The 19,818-nt window shown below is 38.8% G+C and overlaps 1 protein-coding gene across 1 annotated transcript in view; it reads left to right on the top strand.

Annotated features, from left to right (window-relative positions):
• The window catches only part of MCOLN3 (mucolipin TRP cation channel 3), a 28,104-nt gene that overhangs the window by 2,131 nt on the left and 6,155 nt on the right, over positions 1 to 19,818 (top strand). The window contains exons 2-9 of the mRNA XM_003921357.3: positions 1,065 to 1,294; positions 4,929 to 5,096; positions 10,452 to 10,605; positions 11,714 to 11,798; positions 11,876 to 11,972; positions 14,849 to 14,948; positions 17,832 to 17,944; positions 18,028 to 18,177. Coding sequence (XP_003921406.1) covers positions 1,067 to 1,294; positions 4,929 to 5,096; positions 10,452 to 10,605; positions 11,714 to 11,798; positions 11,876 to 11,972; positions 14,849 to 14,948; positions 17,832 to 17,944; positions 18,028 to 18,177 — 1,095 coding nt within the window. The 5' untranslated portion in view covers positions 1,065 to 1,066. The remainder of the gene's footprint in view (positions 1 to 1,064; positions 1,295 to 4,928; positions 5,097 to 10,451; positions 10,606 to 11,713; positions 11,799 to 11,875; positions 11,973 to 14,848; positions 14,949 to 17,831; positions 17,945 to 18,027; positions 18,178 to 19,818) is intronic.

Raw genomic sequence — 19,818 nt, 5'->3', positions numbered from 1 at the left:
TAGTCTTAGGGAAAACCCAAGCTCCATTCCAGTCTCTGGAGTGACTTTCCGTCGCTTTGAAAAAGCTGGTTCTGAAGGCAATGAAACCAGCCCAACTCTTTTCAAATGCACCCCTTCCCCAAAACAGGTATGAAGTACTTTGAAAATATGCTATAAATATAAGGGCTTCAATAAGAAGCCGTTACAAGTGATGCCACAGATTGGGAATTAGGCTTAAATTGAGTGCCTGCTTTTCCCTTTGTAAAACAATTATGTTTCCTGAGGTTCATGCTGCCCTTTAAGGACCTTATTTATTGGCTTTCTAGGAATCTGCTCTGTCTGCTGTGGGTGTTAGGTAGGTGAGTCTGCTTAGCGCTAGACTCTATGCAAAGGCTGTGTTTGCTGTTTCATTTAATGCTCACTACAGTCATAGGTATTTAATTCTGGCTACAATCATAGAAGGGTAGGTGGTGTTATTCCCATTTTGCCAGAGAGGAAACTGAGGCTCAGAAGGGCTAAGTGATTTCTCTGAGATTGCAGAAATGTCAAGTCATAGAACCAGAATTAGAAACCAAACTGTGTCTTGGTTCTTTATACTACACCCTGCTATCTCTAACTCGGTGGTTTGAAACATTTTTTGATAATCTGAAAGTTTTAGTTACTTTACAGGAAAAAGTATCCACAGCCACATATATGAAAGTTTGCATACAATTTCAGGGTCCACCTACCCTCTGAAGTCCTTCTTCAGGCCCTCAGATCTCTGATCCTGCTCTAACTATACTGAGTGAGGCAGAAAATATATACATCTGGTATATATGTACATATAATCTTTTACTAATAGAAGCAGCCCCTGAATTTGGTAATTATTAACTAGGTGAAAATTCACTTCATAATTAAAACAAATAGTAAAGTAATGTCTAACATCAGAGCTGATTCTGTAAACATCTAAAATACAGTTTAAAGCAATGGTGCTTATTTGAAACCAGAACTTTTATTTGAGCTTCCTCCTACAACAGCAAAGAATATGGACTTGTGTCTTTATTCACTAAATGGAAATGTTGGTGGTGGTTGTTTTTCCTCCCTAGAGATGGCAAATCCTGAGGTAGTTATAAGTAGCTGCAGCTCTCATGAAGAGGAAAATCGCTGCAATTTTAACCAGCATACATCTCCATCTGAGGAGCTTCTATTAGAAGATCAGATGAGGCGAAAACTCAAATTTTTTTTTATGAATCCTTGTGAGAAGTTCTGGGCTCGAGGTAGAAAACCATGGAAACTTGCCATACAAATTCTAAAAATTGCAATGGTGACTATCCAGGTAAGCATCTCAGATCATGAGTTTGGTGAAAGCCTCTTTTAATAACAAAGAGAACTATGGACAGTGGGTTGTTGTTGTTGTTGTTGTTGTTTATAACTTTTAACTATATGCATACATATGCATAATGTAGAGCAATAACAGATAAGAAAGCATACAATCTTAGACACTTCTGTCTTCAACATTTGTGAAAAAGTTTGGCTTCTTTTTTCTCACTTTTTTTTCTTCTCATCTTTCGCTAAGTTATCATTTTAGTTACATAATCTAATTAGTTTTCAGGAAAAGAAAACTAATATTTGGCTTCCAATGAAGAGGTTCAGCTGGTTTCTAAATAAGCCATGGAAACTAGTGTTGTCCAACATTAGGACTTTCTTTTCCTTCCTAGTTAGTTGCCTGAGAATTTCCCTCTTCAGAAACTTCAAGGCTTCCTACTACAGGCAAATTCTTAGATTTTCACAGCCCTGTGATCATGAGAACTATGCAGTGGAAGAATGTGGAGTTAACTAACAGAAGAGGAGTGTCAGGAGCTAGTGAAACACAGGACCTCTTTTTAGTTCAAAGGGAGCTTTTGAATCTCATTTCCTTGGCTGCTTTTAACATTTTTTGGGGGGAGGAGGGGGATCTATATTTTCTGATTGCTTATATATACTGGCTGTGATTTATTCTTGTGAAAATATGTTTTCCTGTTGGTGAGAGTAATTATCTCTTGCTAAAAGCAAAAGGGCAAAATAAAAGCAGATTTTAATGAGCAAAGTAGATATGATAGGTTTATTTTTATTATTACTTACTCTCCTTAAGTTGGTGAAAAATGCCTAAGTACATAAACAATTGGTATTGAAGGAGAGATTTAAAAACCAGGATATTACCAATTTTAAATGCTTATTGAGAACAAATGCTAATGATTATTAGAGAACCAAGGCAATTTCTACAGTCTTATGAAGTTGGTAGAATTCTTACTTGTTTCCAAAGCTAGTTGCTGTTTCCAGGGAAACAAAAATTTGGTGACTACCCTGTTCCAGTACATTATTTCATGTAATTCTAACATTCTTACTGGCTTATTTTACAGAAGAGGAAACTGATATTTCTAGAGCTCTTTTAAAGTTACATGGCTTGGCCAGATAGGGTGGCTGATGCTTATAATCTTAGCACTTTGGGATTCTGAGGCAGGTGGATCGCTTGAGCTCAGGAGTTCCAGACCAGCCTCGGCAACATGATGAAAACCTGTCTCTGCAAAAAATACAGAAATTAGCTAGGTGTGGTGATCACACCATTGAGTTCCAGCATGGGTGAAGGAGCAAGACCCTGTCTCAAAAAAAAAAAAAAAAAAAAGTTGCATGGCTAGTCAGTGGCAATGTCAAGACCTTGAAGGCAGACATTCTGTCTGTCATATCACCCTGAAAATGAATATTCAATTCTCAACCAAATATTTGGCAAGTTGAAATTGAAATTCTTAACTTCTGAGTGATAATACAATGTGTCACAATAGTGAAAAGTTTTTGTGTACTGTTTCTTATAAGGAGGAAAAGCCTGTATCAGTTGAACATGAAGATTAACAATAGGTACCACTTGAGTGTTTGCCATGTACTAGACTAAACATTTTATAGATGTCATCATGTTCAATTCTTTTTTTTAAGATGGAGTCTCGCTCTGTCACCCAAGCTGGAGTACAATGGCACCATCCTTGGCTCACTGCAACCTCCACCTCCTGGGTTCAGGCGATTCTCCTGTCTCAGCCTCCTGAGTAGCTGGGATTAGAGACATACACCACCAAGCTAATTTTTAATTTTTATTAGAGACAAGGTTTCACCATGTTGGCCAGGCTGGTCTTGAACTTCTGACCTCAGGTGATCCACCCACCTTGGCCTCTCAAAGTGCTCGGATTATAGATGTGAGCCACCACGCCCAGCCCATGTTCAATTCTTAAAACAAGTTGGAGGTAGGTAGTGGTATCCTCATTTCACAGATGAGAACCAATGAGGGGCTTAGTAAGGAAAAGGACCCTGTCATAGTCAAGAACTAGAAGAGTAGAACTGATATTCAAACTCAGATTTATTTTCTCTAAGATTTATGTTCTTAATTACTTCTTAATTTTCAGGGAGCTCATCTAACCTTCCTATGTTTACTAGAGTAGTCAAAAGAAAACTGGCAATGGTTTAAGATGTTAAGACGGCTAGTAATAAGCAAGTAAAAGGTGTTTAGGTAAGTTTTTAAAAGGAACTGAAGGGTTCTTAATTGTGATGTTTCCTTAATTTGTATCAGAGCAATCAAACAAATATTAGATAAAGACAACTTTGTAATTGAGCAAATGAGGGTGAATTGGTAACAGATTATCTCAGGGAAAATGTGATGGTTCTTCTGTTAAGTTGGAGATTTTGTGTTTGCAACAGCAAAAGAAAGATGTTTACAATGATAGACAGCCTACTAAAAATTTCTCTTTTCCCAATACCTGGCTTACTCTCTGAATTATAGCAGTTTTCTCTCAGCCATTGTTATCCTGTGTGCCACCCAACCTTTGAGGGCAGGGATCAATTGTCTTCTCATTGTATCCTTAGTCCCTAGCTCATTGCTGACATATGAGAAGTAGTCATGTATTTGAATGACTGGTAAGAATATCTTTGGGAATTCTTTGGGGCTGCTTGGTCATCAGCTTCAACAGATGCAAAATCCCCAGAATATCAAGATACCATCTCATTGAGGACAATTAAAGAGGGTCTTCAGAAATGGGAGTTAGGTGCAGAGATGATTAGGTGATTATATATGTGGGGTGCAGACCGTATCTCATATGTGGACTGGAGAGGGGAAAAGATTTGTCTGCTCTATTTTTTCTGATCAAACCCTGGATTACTTTGTGTAGCGTGATGGGGTGGCTAGAACTTAGATTTAGTCTGTCAGACATGGGTTTCAGTTTTGACTATATTGACACTGGCTAATGATGTGACTTGAAAAAGTATATAACTTCTCTGAGCCTCATCTCTAAAATTGGTATATTAGGAATATACTACAGGATTAGTATGAGGAAAGTTCCTGGAGTAGTGTATGGAATATAGGTTCTCAACATTGTTCCCACCTTCCATATAAATATACTCTGCCTCACTCTGGGATTTAAGAAAGAGTGTAGTTTCTCAATTTACAGCATGTAGGGTGTGTGTGTGTGTGTGTGTGTGTGTGAGAGAGAGAGAGAGAGAGAGAAAGAAAGAGAGAGAGAGAGAGAAAGGGAGAGGGAGAGAGAGAGAGGTTTGGATGGGAGGGAAGAGAAGACAAAAGAGAGACTTAGAGTATGGTAAGCTTTCAGGTGTAACTGAAAGGCCTTAGGTTAACATGACAGCAGTTTGTGTGTGTGAACAACTGAGTTTCATGTAAAACGCTGAGATCAATCCTGCATGACTATTAAGGACACATTATGTTAATATACTTTAATTTAGACATGAGTTGAGGGGTTTTGGTGATCAAATGTAGGAATATAGTTTGGTCACAGGACTTGGACTTTCTTAGTGTATTATCCACCTGCTGCAAAACCTTGATGTCCCAGAGAATTCGTTTTAAACTCTTCTATTTGCTGTTCAAGTCCCTGTACCTTCTGCCCTGCTTTTTCTGCCCACATTTTCCAACCTCTTACCTTTTCTTTTTTTCTTTTAAGCTGGTCTTATTTGGGCTAAGTAACCAGATGGTGGTAGCTTTCAAGGAAGAGAATACTGTGGCATTCAAACACCTTTTCCTAAAAGGATATATAGACCGAATGGATGACACATATGCTGTGTACACACAAAGTGATGTGTATGATCAGATAATCTTCGCAGTGAACCAGGTAAATCAAGTGTGTGCATTATTTAGTTGGGAAAAAACCAACTGGAAAAAATGACGGCAATCTGCATAATATTAACTGACATTCAAGTGGAGAAGGGTGAACATTTCTGCTTGGAAATGACACATGCAAAATTATTTTTAAATTAAAAAAAAATATTGTCGACAAAATTTTATAAAACTTGAAGTTGAGAAAAGCTTTTGTTTAGTAACAGAAAGGCAGAAACTTTTAAGATTTAATTAAAAGAATCAGAGTTAGGGCTTGGCATGGGAATCTGGAAGATTTAAAATTACTAACTATGACCCTGGGTGTAAGTAGTCATTAAGTCTTCAGAGCTGAAAGTACACTTTCAGGGCCCCTTAACAAATAATGAGAATATTAACTTTTCAGAGTATGTACAGCAACCAAGACCTAAAAATTCACTTGAAAGTAAGTAAGGCCTTTGTGTCATACATGACAATGATATTATTGTGACATTGACTAACTGCCAAACAGAAAACAAGCTTGTTTTACATATGGATGAATACTGTATTTTATTGTTTCTAATATATATTTTTACCATAAAAAGTACTTTCTTAGGACCCCAAAATTTTAAATTTGTAGGTATCATTGAAAGTATCTTGGAAGTCAGTATTCCCAAACTGGGTTAGTTTGCAGAACACATTTCAAAATTATTACAATTCTAAAGAAAATTATATAGTGTAATCATGGCTATTCATTTTCTAGAGACAATCTATGCACAGTGAGATGGTAAGCTGCTAGGATAAAATACATATGTATGGCATGAAGTCTTTCTGTTAGCACTGGGATTGGGAAAATGAGCCAGAAATCTAAAGTAATAGAAATAAGTTACATAAACTGCACCACCATGCCTGGCTAATTTAAAAAAATTTATAGAGACAGGGTCTTCCTGTGTTGCCCAGGTTGCTCAAACTCCTGGTCTCAAGTGAGACTTAATAGTTGAGGTGATTGTTACTGAGAAGAACTGACAAATTGGGCAATGGCATCTCCATTCTTAAAAACATATTCATGACTATTAGTTATCCCAAAGGGTTTAGCCCCAAGATGTCATCCTACTGGGTAATCTCCAGGGCTCATTCTGATCCAATACTGTGATTGTAACAGCACTGCTTTTTGTTTATTATATATGCTTCTATATTTGAATGTGAGAGACCTACTTATTTTCTTTTTAGGCTATCTCTTGGCTTTCCTCTTATTTTTTCAATCATTTTTGGGTCAGCTTTACTGGTTCCTTTTCTTTCATGTGCCTCTTAAATTTGAGCAGTCCTCAAAGCTTGCTCCTTTTCCTACAGAAACACTCTCCACTAGCCAGCCTTAGCCATCACCGTGATGAGGGCACTCCCAAGCAGTTCCCATGCTGCCAGACACCTACGTTACAAGCACCTCAGCACTGCCCATCCAGAGCGGCTTCTCATTCTCCTCCCACCCATCCCTAGGCTGTTTCTTCTTTCTGGTCAGTTGCTTAGGTTGAAAGGCCTCAGGGTCTTCCAGGAATCGTCATTCTTGCAGCTCAAACATAGTTTATAAATTCCTCTTTCCGGTTGGCTTCCCTTCTTTGCTACCCCCTTTCCCTACTACCTCTTGCTTTTGGTGCCACAGCATTTAGCTAAGGATATTTAATGTGTTTCTATATTATAACTCAAAGGCTGACTTGGGACCTATGGATCTGACTGAAAATGACTTCTCTCAAGGCAGAGCTGGAGAGACCAGGAGGGATGGGTGCCCAGTGTAGTTAAAGCTCCACTGAGGCCCCCACCACTTGGCTATTCTGTGCAGTCTCACCATTGTTAGTTCCAACAGTTAGTTCCAACCACCATCTCATACCACATTTCTGTCCCAGAACCCTCTGACTCGGGCTCTAGGGCTGCCCTCTAACTGAACACAGCCCTGCTGCTTCCCTAGACTACCCAGTTCTTGCCAGATGCTCAGACTTGCACAAAGAGCTGAATGAAGAGCTCAAGGAAGTCTGGCTATAGCGTATACAGTTAATGTATATGTTATATAATGTAACTATATGGCATATATAATTATAATGTTAACAGGTACCTGCAGCCCTGGGCCTCAGATCTTTCACAGTTCAAGATCTTAAAAGGTTTAAGACACAAGATTCTGTGGTCTGAAGGTTCAGACCTCTAGGTGATTCCTGTGGGGACTGCCCCACACTTAAACCTGGACTCTGGGAGGGTCGTAGTGCCCTATCACAGCTGTGACTGCGCTTTGTGACCCCTGCTTGCCTGTCCCTATTTACCTCTCATTACACATCATATGTTCTAGGCACACTAGTCTACTGGGTACCTTAAATGGAAAACAGAACTCTCAAAACTGAGCATCTCCAGGATTATTCTACTTTACCCCTGTATGCCAAACATAATGTTGTTTAATAGCTTAGGGAACTTGCTTCTATTACCATAGATTTCTGGCTCACTTTCCTAATCCTAATGCTAACAGAAAGCTTGGTGCCATAATCATCTATCTTATCCTAACAGTTAACCAACTAGCTGTGCACAGATTAGCTCTAGTAACAAAGAGCTTCATTGCATTATAATAATTTTTCACCTCACCATTAATTTGACAAATATTTGAACACCTACTGTGTCTGCAGGGCTGGTGTTAGAGCAGTGGATTGATAAATTCCCTGTCCTTTGGAACTTGCATTCTAATGCAGGAGATCGATTTTAAACAAGTTTAACAAAAATCTTTTGCTTTAGGGTAGTGATGAGTGGTATGAAGAAAAATAAACCAGCGTAAGGCAATAACACTAGTCTCAGAGTGGTCAGAAAAGGCCTTTCTAAAGACTTGAAATCCGGGGAAGAATAGTCCAGGCTGAAGGAGTGGCAACAGCAAAGGTCCTGAAGCTGGAAAGCGATTGTTATGTTTGAGAAAATGCGAGGGAGGCAAGTATGAGGGGCAATTAGGGCCAGAGGACCTGGGGCGAGGTCCCTCAGGACATGGAAAGGAGCTTTGAATTTTATTCTGAGAGTGACAAGAAGCCATGGAAGGGCTTTTTGTAGGGGAGAGACTCTTATAATATACATAAGCACAAGCTAACATGTATTCACTCAAATATTTATTTAATAGTATCTATTATGTATCAGGCTTCTTTTTGTGTGTGCAGGGGTCCTGCAGTGAACAAATAAAGAAAGTCAAGGAGGTCATATTCTTATTGGAAGAGCCAGGCGGTAAATAAGTATATAAGAGCATCATCTGTCAGTTTGTTATAAGTACTGTGGAAAATAAAGCCAGCGAAGTGACTACCTGGAGGTGGTTGGCGAAGGTCTCTCTGACAAGGTGACATGTAAGCAGACAGCAGACTAAAGAGAGGGCAGGCAGCTTGTGTCTATCTCAAGGAAGAACCTTCCAGGTAGGAAGAACAGCAAAAACAAGAGTCTGGAGGAGGCATATTTTGGATATCATTGTTCTAAGGGCTGTACATGCATGAATTCACTCATTCCTTATATCAATCTTATGAGTTCTAGATGGAGACTAGATGAAGGTGAGAGGGAGGATTGGAGAGGCAGAGGTTTAATTTGTCCAGGGAAGAAAGGATGATGGTTTGGAATAGGGCCATATCAATGAAGGTGATGAGAGACAGTCTGATATGTGGTGAGGAGGCTCTGATTGATTGATTGATTGACTGACTGATTTGAGACAAAGTCTCATTCTGTTACCCAGACTGGAGTACAGTGGTACAATCTCAGCTCACTGCATCCTCCGACTCCCAGGTTCAAGCAATTCTTCTGCCTCAGCCTCCTAAGTAGCTAGGACTACAGACGCATGCCACCACACCTGGCTAATTTTTGTATTTTTGTAGAGATGGGGTTTTACCGTGTTGGCCAGGATGGTCTCGATCTCCTGACCTCGTGATCCACCTGCCTCAGCTTCCCAAAGTGCTGAGATTACAGGCATGAGCCACCGCGCCTAGCCAAGGCTCACATTTTTAAGTGATTCTTGTGCAGAGATAATTTAAAAGTCATGCATGACTTTCAGATGTACTGGAAGTGGAATATAAGAGAAATTGACAAAAGAATCTTTCCTAAGTTTTGGCCTGAACAACTGACTGACTTACAGAGTACTTTATTGAGAAGGGAATTACTGTGGAAGGAGCCAGGTGAGCAGGTGTTTCTGTTTGCACATTTACTAGAGATTCCTCTTAGACACTATAGGCATCATGTAGGCAGATTGCCATCCATGTATGGTATTCAGTGGAAAGGTCAGAGCTAGAGATGCGAATTTGGAAGCTGTCAGCATATAGGTGGTATTTGAAACATAGGACTGGTTGAAGTCAGCTGTGGAGAGAATGTGGATAGAGATTGTGGCCTGAATCCAAAGATATGCCAAAATAGAGGTTAGCAATGGGAGGATTCAGCAAAGGAGACCATGAAGAAACAATCAGAGTCCCAGAAGTCAAGTAAAGAAAATATCCCAGGTAGGAGGAGCATTCAACTGCATCAGATACCATAGAGATGTTAAGTTATAGGAGGACTGAGAACTAGGCATTAGATTTGGTAACATGCTGCTCATTGGTGACCTTGACAAGGTCCAACTCAAAATCCATCCCATATTAGAAATTATTTTCTTCATTTGTCATATCATGCTTCATACATATCTTTTAGCAGAATTATTTTCTGTGTCGATCACTCAAAGTTGTTAATTTCAGGAGTAACAGAATGACCAATTATACCAAAAGTATTGCTCTAAAACACTTTGTTTTGGAAACATGTCTGCAGACATCCATTAAAAATTTAAGTTGACAGTACTCCAAGACACCATAAGATTCTCACTTGTAAAAGTAATTTTTTTAATGTAAAGGATTCACTATGATAGGCAATATTGCCATAAAGGTGATTAAATTATAATCTTGCAAAGATGAAGTTTAAAACAGCACTTTCTTAAAAAAAAGTTTTGCTGGCTAACCTATGATAATTGTATCCTACTTCTTACACTACAGTGTTAAAGTACAACTCTGACCTTATAGGTGAAGTTTAAAGATAAATAAAATGTGTATTTACATTGAATGTCACAGTCAGTTCCTAAACATAATTCTTTAAGGGAAGAAAGAAACGCAAAGATTATGTGGCTTCAGACTAATTTTGCAGATAAGAAACTAGAAGATCAGAACGATTGTCAGAGAAATGAGGCTGGAATCTAGAACTCTAACTTATGAGTGCCCTTTGCCTTGCTAGTGCACAGCAGCAAGTCACTTACCCTGTTTATCAAGGTGAATGTCTCTATCCTAAGGGGAAGGTGGGAACCTGCCAGTTTCAAAGGTAGGGAGGGAGGGGAGTCACTTCTGCCCTGGCTAGCATTCCCATCTTCTGTTTCTTGTTTTGGTTGAAGTACTTGCAGCTATACAATGTCTCACTTGGGAATCATGCTTACGAGAACAAGGGTACCGACCAGTCTGCTATGGCAATCTGTCAGCATTTCTACAAGCGAGGAAACATCTACCCTGGAAATGATACCTTTGACATCGATCCAGAAATTGAAACTGGTGATGTTCTTCTGTAACCTAGAACCTCAATTTTTAACGCCTCAATTTATATTTAAAATCAGTAATTTTGTATTTGAAAACATTGATTTGGTCTGTGGTATTAGGTCATAGTAAGAATGATGTAGCATTTCTTATGTGTCAAGTAGTGTTCTGAGCCCTTTACCGTAACTCAAGAATCCTCAAGAAAACCCAGCAAGTCAAGGATTATTATTATCTGCTTTTATAGAAGACTAAAGTATGGCTCAGAGAGTTAAGTGATCTGCCTAAGATGGAGCTAGAAGAGCAGTGTTGAAATTTGGCCCAGGCTGTTTGTGCTCTTAGCTACCATATTCCACCATCTCTTGTGCAGGACATGCCAGTGAAGTATTAATAGACAGATACTACGCTTATAAAACATTATGCTTGCAAACTCTTGGTGTATATAAAACTCTCTTGCCCCAGTACCACTTCACTATCATGTACCTTTTGGGGCAGATTGAGGAGGAGGAATAAGAATCGGAACATGGAATAGAATGGCTTATTGTTCTTAGCAAATTCTATTTTGCAATTATACCTAAAATGTTAACTTAAGTCATTGACTAAAAAAATAAGTATTCAAATACTTTTAACAACAGATTTTGTTTTTGAGAGATAATACTGGTAAGAATACCAACTAGTGAAAACTTTCTCCAATGCCCTCTCCCTTTTTTGGTGTGTGTGGGGGTGTATATTGAAGAAACATTGTTAGCACAGAATAGTTTAAAAATAGATTCTTCAAACTGCTTAGAAAATCTTATTGTAGTTACTTCAAGTGCTTCACATCCTGTGCTTAAGATGCAAAAAGTGGGAGGGACTCAACATTTATCTAGGCTTTAAAAGGAAGAGAACGTTCATATAACAATGAAATCGAGTTCAGATCTTTGTCTAGCCTCCACTCCAGAAATGTTGTAGCCACTTAGGTCTTAAAAACAAATGAGTAATGGTAACCATGTGGTATTCAATGTTTAGCTTTTAAAGTTTTAATTCCAAAAAATATTAGAATCTGAATAACTGGTACTATATCAGCCTTTCAAAATGCAGTCTTGTTTATTTAAGTACTAGATCATGTTTTTGTTCCTTTCTATGGCAGATTGTTTCTTTGTAGAGCCAGATGAACCTTTTCACACTGGGACACCAGCAGAAAATAAACTGAACTTAACACTGGACTTCCACAGGTGAGGAGAGCAGATAGGGGTGTAATACATTTGTATGTATATAGTTCCACAGAACTAAAATCTCCTCTGTTTTCTAGACTCCTAACAGTGGAGCTTCAGTTTAAACTGAAAGCCATTAACCTGCAGACAGTTCGTCATCAAGAGCTCCCTGACTGTTATGACTTTACTCTGACTGTAAGTGTGGGCCAGGCTGAATCTGGTTCCAGTCTGGAGAAAAATTGTTTTATCTAGTTATGTTTCATTTGCTTGAATATGGTGTGATCAAGAATACAGGATGTTTTCACTTGAATATGCATAAGGGAAACACTGATACATCTAGCTCTATTTTGTTATAACAACAAGTTTACTTATTATGTCTTTTGCACCTCTGTGTAAGTTCTAGGAGAGCAGGGACCTTGTTTTGTTCACTACTATTTCCAGTATGAAGAACAGTGCCTGGTATAGGGTAGATTTTCAAACAAAAGAGGAACAGGTATTTGTAGTTTCCATGTGGTTGGCTCTCAGCAGTCTGTGGCTGTCAGCTAAAGGTTACTGCCAAGAGCTCTTGTTACATAGTTTCTTCACCATGGATGTTTCCATGTTTGGGGTTTGTAGTATACATCTTTAATTTATTACAGTTTACCTTCAAGTTATACCACTGCATATAGTATAGGAACCTTACAGCAATATACTTCCATTTCTCCCATCTTGGCCCTTGTGCTATTGTTGCTCTATAGTGTATTTCCACATTTGTTATAAACCCACAATATATATTTTCTTTAAACAGTCAATTATCTTTTATAGTGATTGAAATAATAATAAAAACATCTTGGTATTTGCCCATGTAGTTACTATTTCCAGTGTGCCTCATTCTGTGTGTGGCTCCTGGTTTGTATCTGGTATTATTTCCTTCTGCCTGAAGGGCCTCCTTTAGCATTTCTTACAATGCAGGTCTGCTGGTGATGAATTATTTCAACTTTTGTATGTTTAAAGAAGCATTTCACCTTCCTTTTAGAAGTTTTATTAGCATCTTTTAAATAAAAATGTTACAAATTCATATTTATGGGGTACAGGTGAGATTTTGATGTCAGCATTCAGTGTGTAATGATAAAATAAGGGTAATTGGGACAACATTCACCACCTCAAACATTTATCACTTCTTTATGTTGAGAATATTCTAAATCTACTCCTTTTTTATATAGAAATATAAAATAAATTATTAACTATAGTTGCCCTATTGTGCTAGCAAACACTAGATTTTATTTCTTCTATCTCACTGTATCTTTATACCCATTAACCAACCCCAGTGTATCCCCCATGCCTCCCCAATACCCTTTCTAGCCTCTGGTAACCATTATTCTGTTCCAAGCCTTCCTTTGTTAAAGGTCGTTTCCATGGCTATAGAATTCTAGGTGGACTGTTTTTTTCTTCAGCACTTTAAAGATGTTATTCTTTCAGCTTGCCTTATTTATAATGAAAAATCTGCTCTCATCTTTATGTTTGTTCTTCTGTATAAGATGTTTTACCCCTTCTGTTTGCTTTTAAATTTTTTTAATCTCTGATTTAAAGCAATATGATTGTGAAATGTTTTGGTGTTTTCTTCATGTTTCCTGTGTTTAGGGTTCACTGAGCGTCTTGGGTCTGTGGTTTTTTTAGCTGTCATTATATTTGATATTTATTCAGCATGATTTCTTCAAATATTTTTGTCACTCTCCCCCACCTTATCAGAGATTCAGAAACAAATAGGTCTGTGTTTGGTTACTTGGAGTTGTCCCTTAGCCAATCAATTATCTGTTTGTTTGTTTTATGTTTCGGTTTTTTTTCAGTGTGTTCGTTTTGGATAGTTTCTGTTGCTATATTTTTAAATTCACTAATTTTTCTTCTGTGCTCTAATCTTTTCTAATCCCATCCATTATTTTTTTTTCTTTAAGATTCAGCTTCTTCTGAGCCTTACTGAGATGTGATTGACATTAAGCCACAGTTGTTACTTTCTCAATAGATATTTAGTGAGCATCTATTATTTGTACAAACCTGAGACCGTTTGTGTAAGAAAAGCATGGATTCTCCTTGGCAGGGATTTCTGACTCAATCAAATAACACTGAGCACCTTCCTTGCGTGAGGCTATAGGCCAGGTCTTGCAGCCATTAGGGACATAGGTAGACACTGACTATGCCCTCAGTTGCTTGTCAAGGAAAGAAACATACAATCCCTGATGAGGAGAAATACAGTGACTGAACTTTTAAAAGTCATTTGGAATCTTATATTTGAAGTATTTCTGATTACCTCACATGGAGAAGCTTCAATACAATTTATTTAAATAACAGACTATTCAAAGAACTCTTTGTTCTTCAGGACTTGAGAGAGAGAGAAGAGGCAGAAATGAAACAGACTGATTTTCTTGTCTTGCCTTCCCTGTCCTTGCATGGGGAAGACAGTAGGAGTACTGTAGAAGGTGTTCTGGCCTAGCTTTGTCCTGCTTGGCCCCTGGTGTCCTGAAGTGTGTTATTCTTGAAGCAAGGCATGACTGTTGACTCCCAGTCACCAAACCCTTTATAACAGTTGTGGTGCCAATGTGACTAAGAAATCTAGGCCCAGAATAAAAATTTTAAAAGCTCTACTTGAAATGTCTCAAAGAAGAATTAATGAGCCCTTGTATTAGTAAGAATTGTAGCAGCACTAAAAATCTACCCCTAGCTGAGGTCCTGCCAGAATTTGGGAGAAAGCACAGTTGTACCAGCTCTTGCTCATATGAAGAGAGTATCTGGAAGTACTTAGAATGGAGAGCAAGAGGAAGTACCCTTGTTATATAAATTTTTTGGAGTGGAAATCCTGTCCTAGAAATACAACGTTTTAGAGACTACAGGGTCTCTACAGAAGATCTAGTTCATCCTTCTCATTTCACAGAGAAATAAAGGAAACTTCCCATAGTTGAATAGAGTTAGCAACAGATCGGAGATGAGAATCTGGGTCTACTGTCCCCTTGAAAGAATTGTTCCCTAATTAATACATACAGGTATGTTGGCTTCAAAAAACTGTAAGTATGTTTTTGACTGCTTTCCTGTCTTCACAGATAACATTCGACAACAAGGCCCATAGTGGAAGAATTAAAATAAGTTTAGATAATGACATTTCCATCAGAGAATGTAAAGACTGGCATGTATCTGGATCAAGTAAGTGATGAGCATTACTAGTTTTCAGAATGGTTATTAAATACTGTAAATCGTTATTAAAATATCTCCCTCTGGATATCTGGAATAGCAAATAGAAGTTTAGACCTTTTTCAAGTCCCTAAATCTGTACAAATAGATCAACTCTGATGTTTCAGGCGATAGGTAAGTCATGAATAACTGAAATGGGCTTTCTCTCCTTGTGCCCCCACTTGCCCACTCCTGAGCAAGAATGTACTCATAGTCCCCTGCCACCAAAGCCCTACATACATCTTCCCAGACCAGTACTTATTGAGTGGTACCGTATACCTACTTCCATCTTAATTTTCCTCATTTTAATATTTTTAAATGTGCTTAAGATAGGCAGAATCCTTATTTTTTTTTTTTTTTCTTGAGACAGAGTCTAGCTCTGTCGCCCAGGCTGGAGTGCAGTGGCGTGATCATGGCTCACTGCAACCTCTGCCTCCCAGGTTCAAACGATTCTCCTGCCTCAGCCTCCTGAATAGCTGGGATTACAGGTGCATGCCACCACACCCAGCTAATTTTTGTATTTTTAGTAGAGACAGGGTTTCACTGTGTTGGCCAGGTTGGTCTCAAACTCCTGACCTCATGATTCACCCACCTCAGCCTCCCAAAGTGTTGGGATTACAGGAGTGAGCCACCGTGCCCAGCCAGAATCTTTATTTTTACAAATAAAGAAACTAAGGCTCAGAAGCCAGGGACAAGTCAGGTAGGATGTGACCCCAAAGCATCCCACATACTATGATTGTCTTCTGTCCATTTAAAAGTATGCTAAAAGAAGAAAGGATCTATTCTTAGAAATATAGACAAGAATTCATGTGTAGACTAAATACTGTCAAGAATTTTGGGGCTAAACTGGAGAAAATTGCCTAGAAAGAATTCATCTAATTCTCTAGTCCCTCATAAGTAACATCATGGTACATTGTACTGGACTTAGTGGTCATTAGATGAGTAGTTCTCAGATTATAATCAGCAGAAGAATCATCCTGGGTACCTGTTCCAATGCAGTTTCCCCAGCTCTATGTAAGCCAGTAGTTCTGGGGCGGGACCTAGAAATGTGTAAATAGTCCTTATGCACACTATACGTGGATAATCACAGTTAAAGTTTCTTACTAATTGATTTGCCAAGTTTCAAAGTCATAATGAGATAGAGTAAACAAAATGAAATTTTGCCATCATAGTATTTTTTTTCACTAATAGGTAACTTCAAATATATGAGGCTCTTGAATCACATTTGAAACACAAGCCTTTCTCGTCATCTGTATACGTTATAATGTTTCTCCACAAACACCAGAATCAGAAAAATGAGAGCATACACAGGTGTCTGGCACCTAGGTATTCTCTCAGATGTTTGTTTCTTAATGTTTAAGTTTCTCTAAAGTGAATTTAGACATTTATGTAGCAATTACTCCTTGGCAGATATTAATGGGATGCTTCATGACAGAAATAGTCTTAAGTACTTTCTCTTTTTGTCAGCAGAGAGCAGTCTAACTTATTAAATAGAGACGAGCTCTGTGGCAGAGTGTACAATCGTTGACATCTCTGCCCATCTCTCTACATTGGCTCCAGCATGCTGGCCAGGACTTCACACTTTCTATTCTCCAAAATCTCCATAAAGATGGCTCTTTCTTGTCACTCAGGTTTCAGCTAAAACCCACTGCTCCCTCACTGAGGCCTTCCTTTACTATGCAATATAAATGAACCTCTCTTCTTCCATATTGCCCCACACTAACCTCTCTCATATAGAGCAATAGTTATCAGACTTTAGCATCACCTGGAGGGCTTGCAGAAACCCAGTTCAGTGATTTCTGATTCAGTGGGTCTGGAGTAAGACCTGAGAATGTACACAAGCTTCCAAGGAATGCCAAGAACCACTGACATAGAGTGACAGACGCTGGAAACAAACTGCAGAGATTTTACCCCAACTCTTCTACTGACTAGCCCTGTAACTGTGGGGAAATCATGTGACCTCTCTGTGCTTCACATTTCTCACCTGCAAAGTGGGAATAATCACGCTTACCTCACTGGAGTTGCTGTGAAGATCAAGTAAAGTATTTAGAGCTATGCCTGGCAAGAAATGTGCTCAATACATGTTATCTATTGTAATTATCTTCTTTATATTACTTACTCATATCTAAAAGTATTTTGTTATGTGTTTACTTCTTTGTGGTAGAATAGAAGTTTGAAAAGATGAGGGACTTTATCTATCTTGTTTACCACTGTATCCTAACGTCTAGAAAAATGCCTGGCACATAGTGAATGCATAATAAATATTGTATACCTAGATAAGTATATTTTAATAGAATATGTAGGGAGGTGGGCCTGGGCATGGTGGCTCATGCCTGTAATCTCAGTACTTTGGGAGGCTGAGGTAAGAGTATCACTTGAGGCTAGGAGTTTGAGACCAGCCTTGGCAACAAAGTAAAACCCTGTCTCTACAAAAAAATGTAAAATTAGCTTGGTATGGTGGCACATACCTATAGTTCCAGCTGCTAGGGAGGCTGAGGTGGGAGGATTGCCCAGCCTGGGAGGCTGAGGCTGCAGTTAGCTTGATGGCGCCACTGCCCTCCAGCCTGGGCAACAGAGACCTGGTCTCAGGAAAAAAAGAGAATATGCAGGGAAGCTAATTGTATTAAGAACAAAAGACCATAGACTTATAGTTAAAGATATTGGAATGTTAGCTGTAGTAAAAAGAAGGACTTTCATCCTTCTTTAAATACCAATTGGAAGACCATTTATCAGGGCTTCTTTTCTTTGTTGTCTTACCAGAAAGAATTCTTGAATTATTTAAATGATTCTAAAAAGAAGATGTCACTGTATTAATGTTCCACCACATAAGCACTATGTAATCCTCTTTGCTTTCAGTTCAGAAGAACACTCATTACATGATGATCTTTGATGCCTTTGTCATTCTGACTTGCTTGGTTTCATTCATCCTCTGCATTAGATCTGTGATTAGAGGACTTCAGCTTCAGCAGGTAGGGGATGTTGCTTTCCAGGAATGCTACTGACATTTTGATTGACAGAGACATTCACTATGCCTCCTCTCTTTTCCCTAAAGGAGTTTGTCAGTTTTTTCCTCTTCCATTATAAGAAGGATGTTTCTGTTTCTGATCAAATGGAATTCGTCAACGGATGGTACATTATGATTATTATTAGTGACATATTAACAATCATTGGATCAATTCTAAAAATGGAAATCCAAGCTAAGGTATTTTTTTCCTAATCATGCTATTGTTAGTGTCAGATTTGTATTAATGGTAATTTACTTTTCCAGAATTTGAGAATTTTCAGAATTATTTCTTCTAAACTGTATATCAAGTAGACTTGAAATTGGTAATGGTAATTTTCTTTTTTTTTTTTTTTTTTTTTTTTTGAGACGGAGTTTCACTCTTGTTACCCAGGCTGGAGTGCAATGGCGCGATCTCGGCTCACTGCAACCTCCACCTCCCGGGTTCAGGCAATTCTCCTGCCTCAGCTTCCTGAGTAGCTGGGATTACAGGCACGTGCCACCATGCCCAGCTAATTTTTTGTATTTTTAGTAGAGACGGGGTTTCACCATGTTGACCAGGATGGTCTCGATCTCTCGACCTCGTGATCTACCCGCCTCGGCCTCCCAAAGTGCTGGGATTACAGGCTTGAGCCACCGCGCCCGGCCGGTAATTTTCTTAAATCTAGTCAGGAGGTCTTTTAGGCAGAGTTTTTCAAAGTGTGATCCACAAACCATTGCATCAGAATCATTGGGTTCCTGGTAAAAGTGTACCATGTTAGACTGACTGAATTCAAACTCTTTGGCAGGGTCTGAATTCTTACACACACCAAAATTCATACACAACCAAGGTAACTAATGTAAGAGTTAAAAAAAAAGCCTTACAAGAAATGCTAGAATATTTAATAAAAACGAGTGGGGCTGTAGGAGAAAGTGAGGTCAAGGCACTATGCCAAACAAATGGCATGCCTGCATTTGTGCCCTCCATCCGTTCAAAGTGAGAACACTTCCATTTTCTTACTTTCCCATTGATGTGCTATGGGCTTATCCATTTTAAGACTAACCTAGCCTAAAAATCAACTGTCCCCAGAAAACAAAAATCAAATTTAAAAAGCTAATATTGTTCAAACTAATCTTGCTCAAACTTTTGTTTCCCTAGTCTTGATGCAACTGCTTGAGTCTCCTGGGGAGTTGGTTATAAACCTGCGCAGAGACCCCAAATGCAGTTGTTCAGAGAAGATAGGAGCTTATTTCTCTCTTATGTAATTCTATGGGTTTTACGGATTGCTGAGTAGCTCAACTTCCCATAATCATTCAGGCACCCACGCTCCTCCAGTTTTGTTTCTCTGCCATCCCTGAAGGACCTGCCCTGACTGCATAATTATTGCTGGGTTGCCTCAAACAGGTTGCAGCTTATGGGAAGCAAAAATACAGTATGGTGGAAGCTCTCCCATAGACTGATGGCTTGGCTCAAGAGTGGTAGAATTTATTTCTGTACATATCCCACTGGATAGAATTTAGTCAATCCTAACTGCAGAAGGAGCCAGGGTACACAGCCCAGGCATGTGCCTAGGAAGGGGAGAATGGGTTTAGGTCAACACTTAGCAGCTGCCACTATATGTGGCTGTGGTATGTATCATTGGAATAGATGTTTACCTTTAGGGACAAACAAGAAATCAAAACAACAAAAGAGAGGAGTAAGGGGAGGTTTGCAGCAAATCTTTATTTTTACCAACATCAACTATCATTAATTTCAGTGAACTCTAAATGGTGTCCCAAAATATCTTTCTATATTTTTCTAGACCATTCACTGCTGCCTCATAAATGATCATATCATGTTTTTCTGTCTTCTGAAACCTCCAA

Source organism: Saimiri boliviensis, chromosome 11 (assembly GCF_048565385.1).
Source record: "Saimiri boliviensis isolate mSaiBol1 chromosome 11, mSaiBol1.pri, whole genome shotgun sequence".
Lineage (NCBI taxonomy): Eukaryota > Metazoa > Chordata > Mammalia > Primates > Cebidae > Saimiri > Saimiri boliviensis.
Note: the sequence above shows the minus strand (reverse complement) of the source record. Positions and strands in the feature narration are given on the sequence as shown.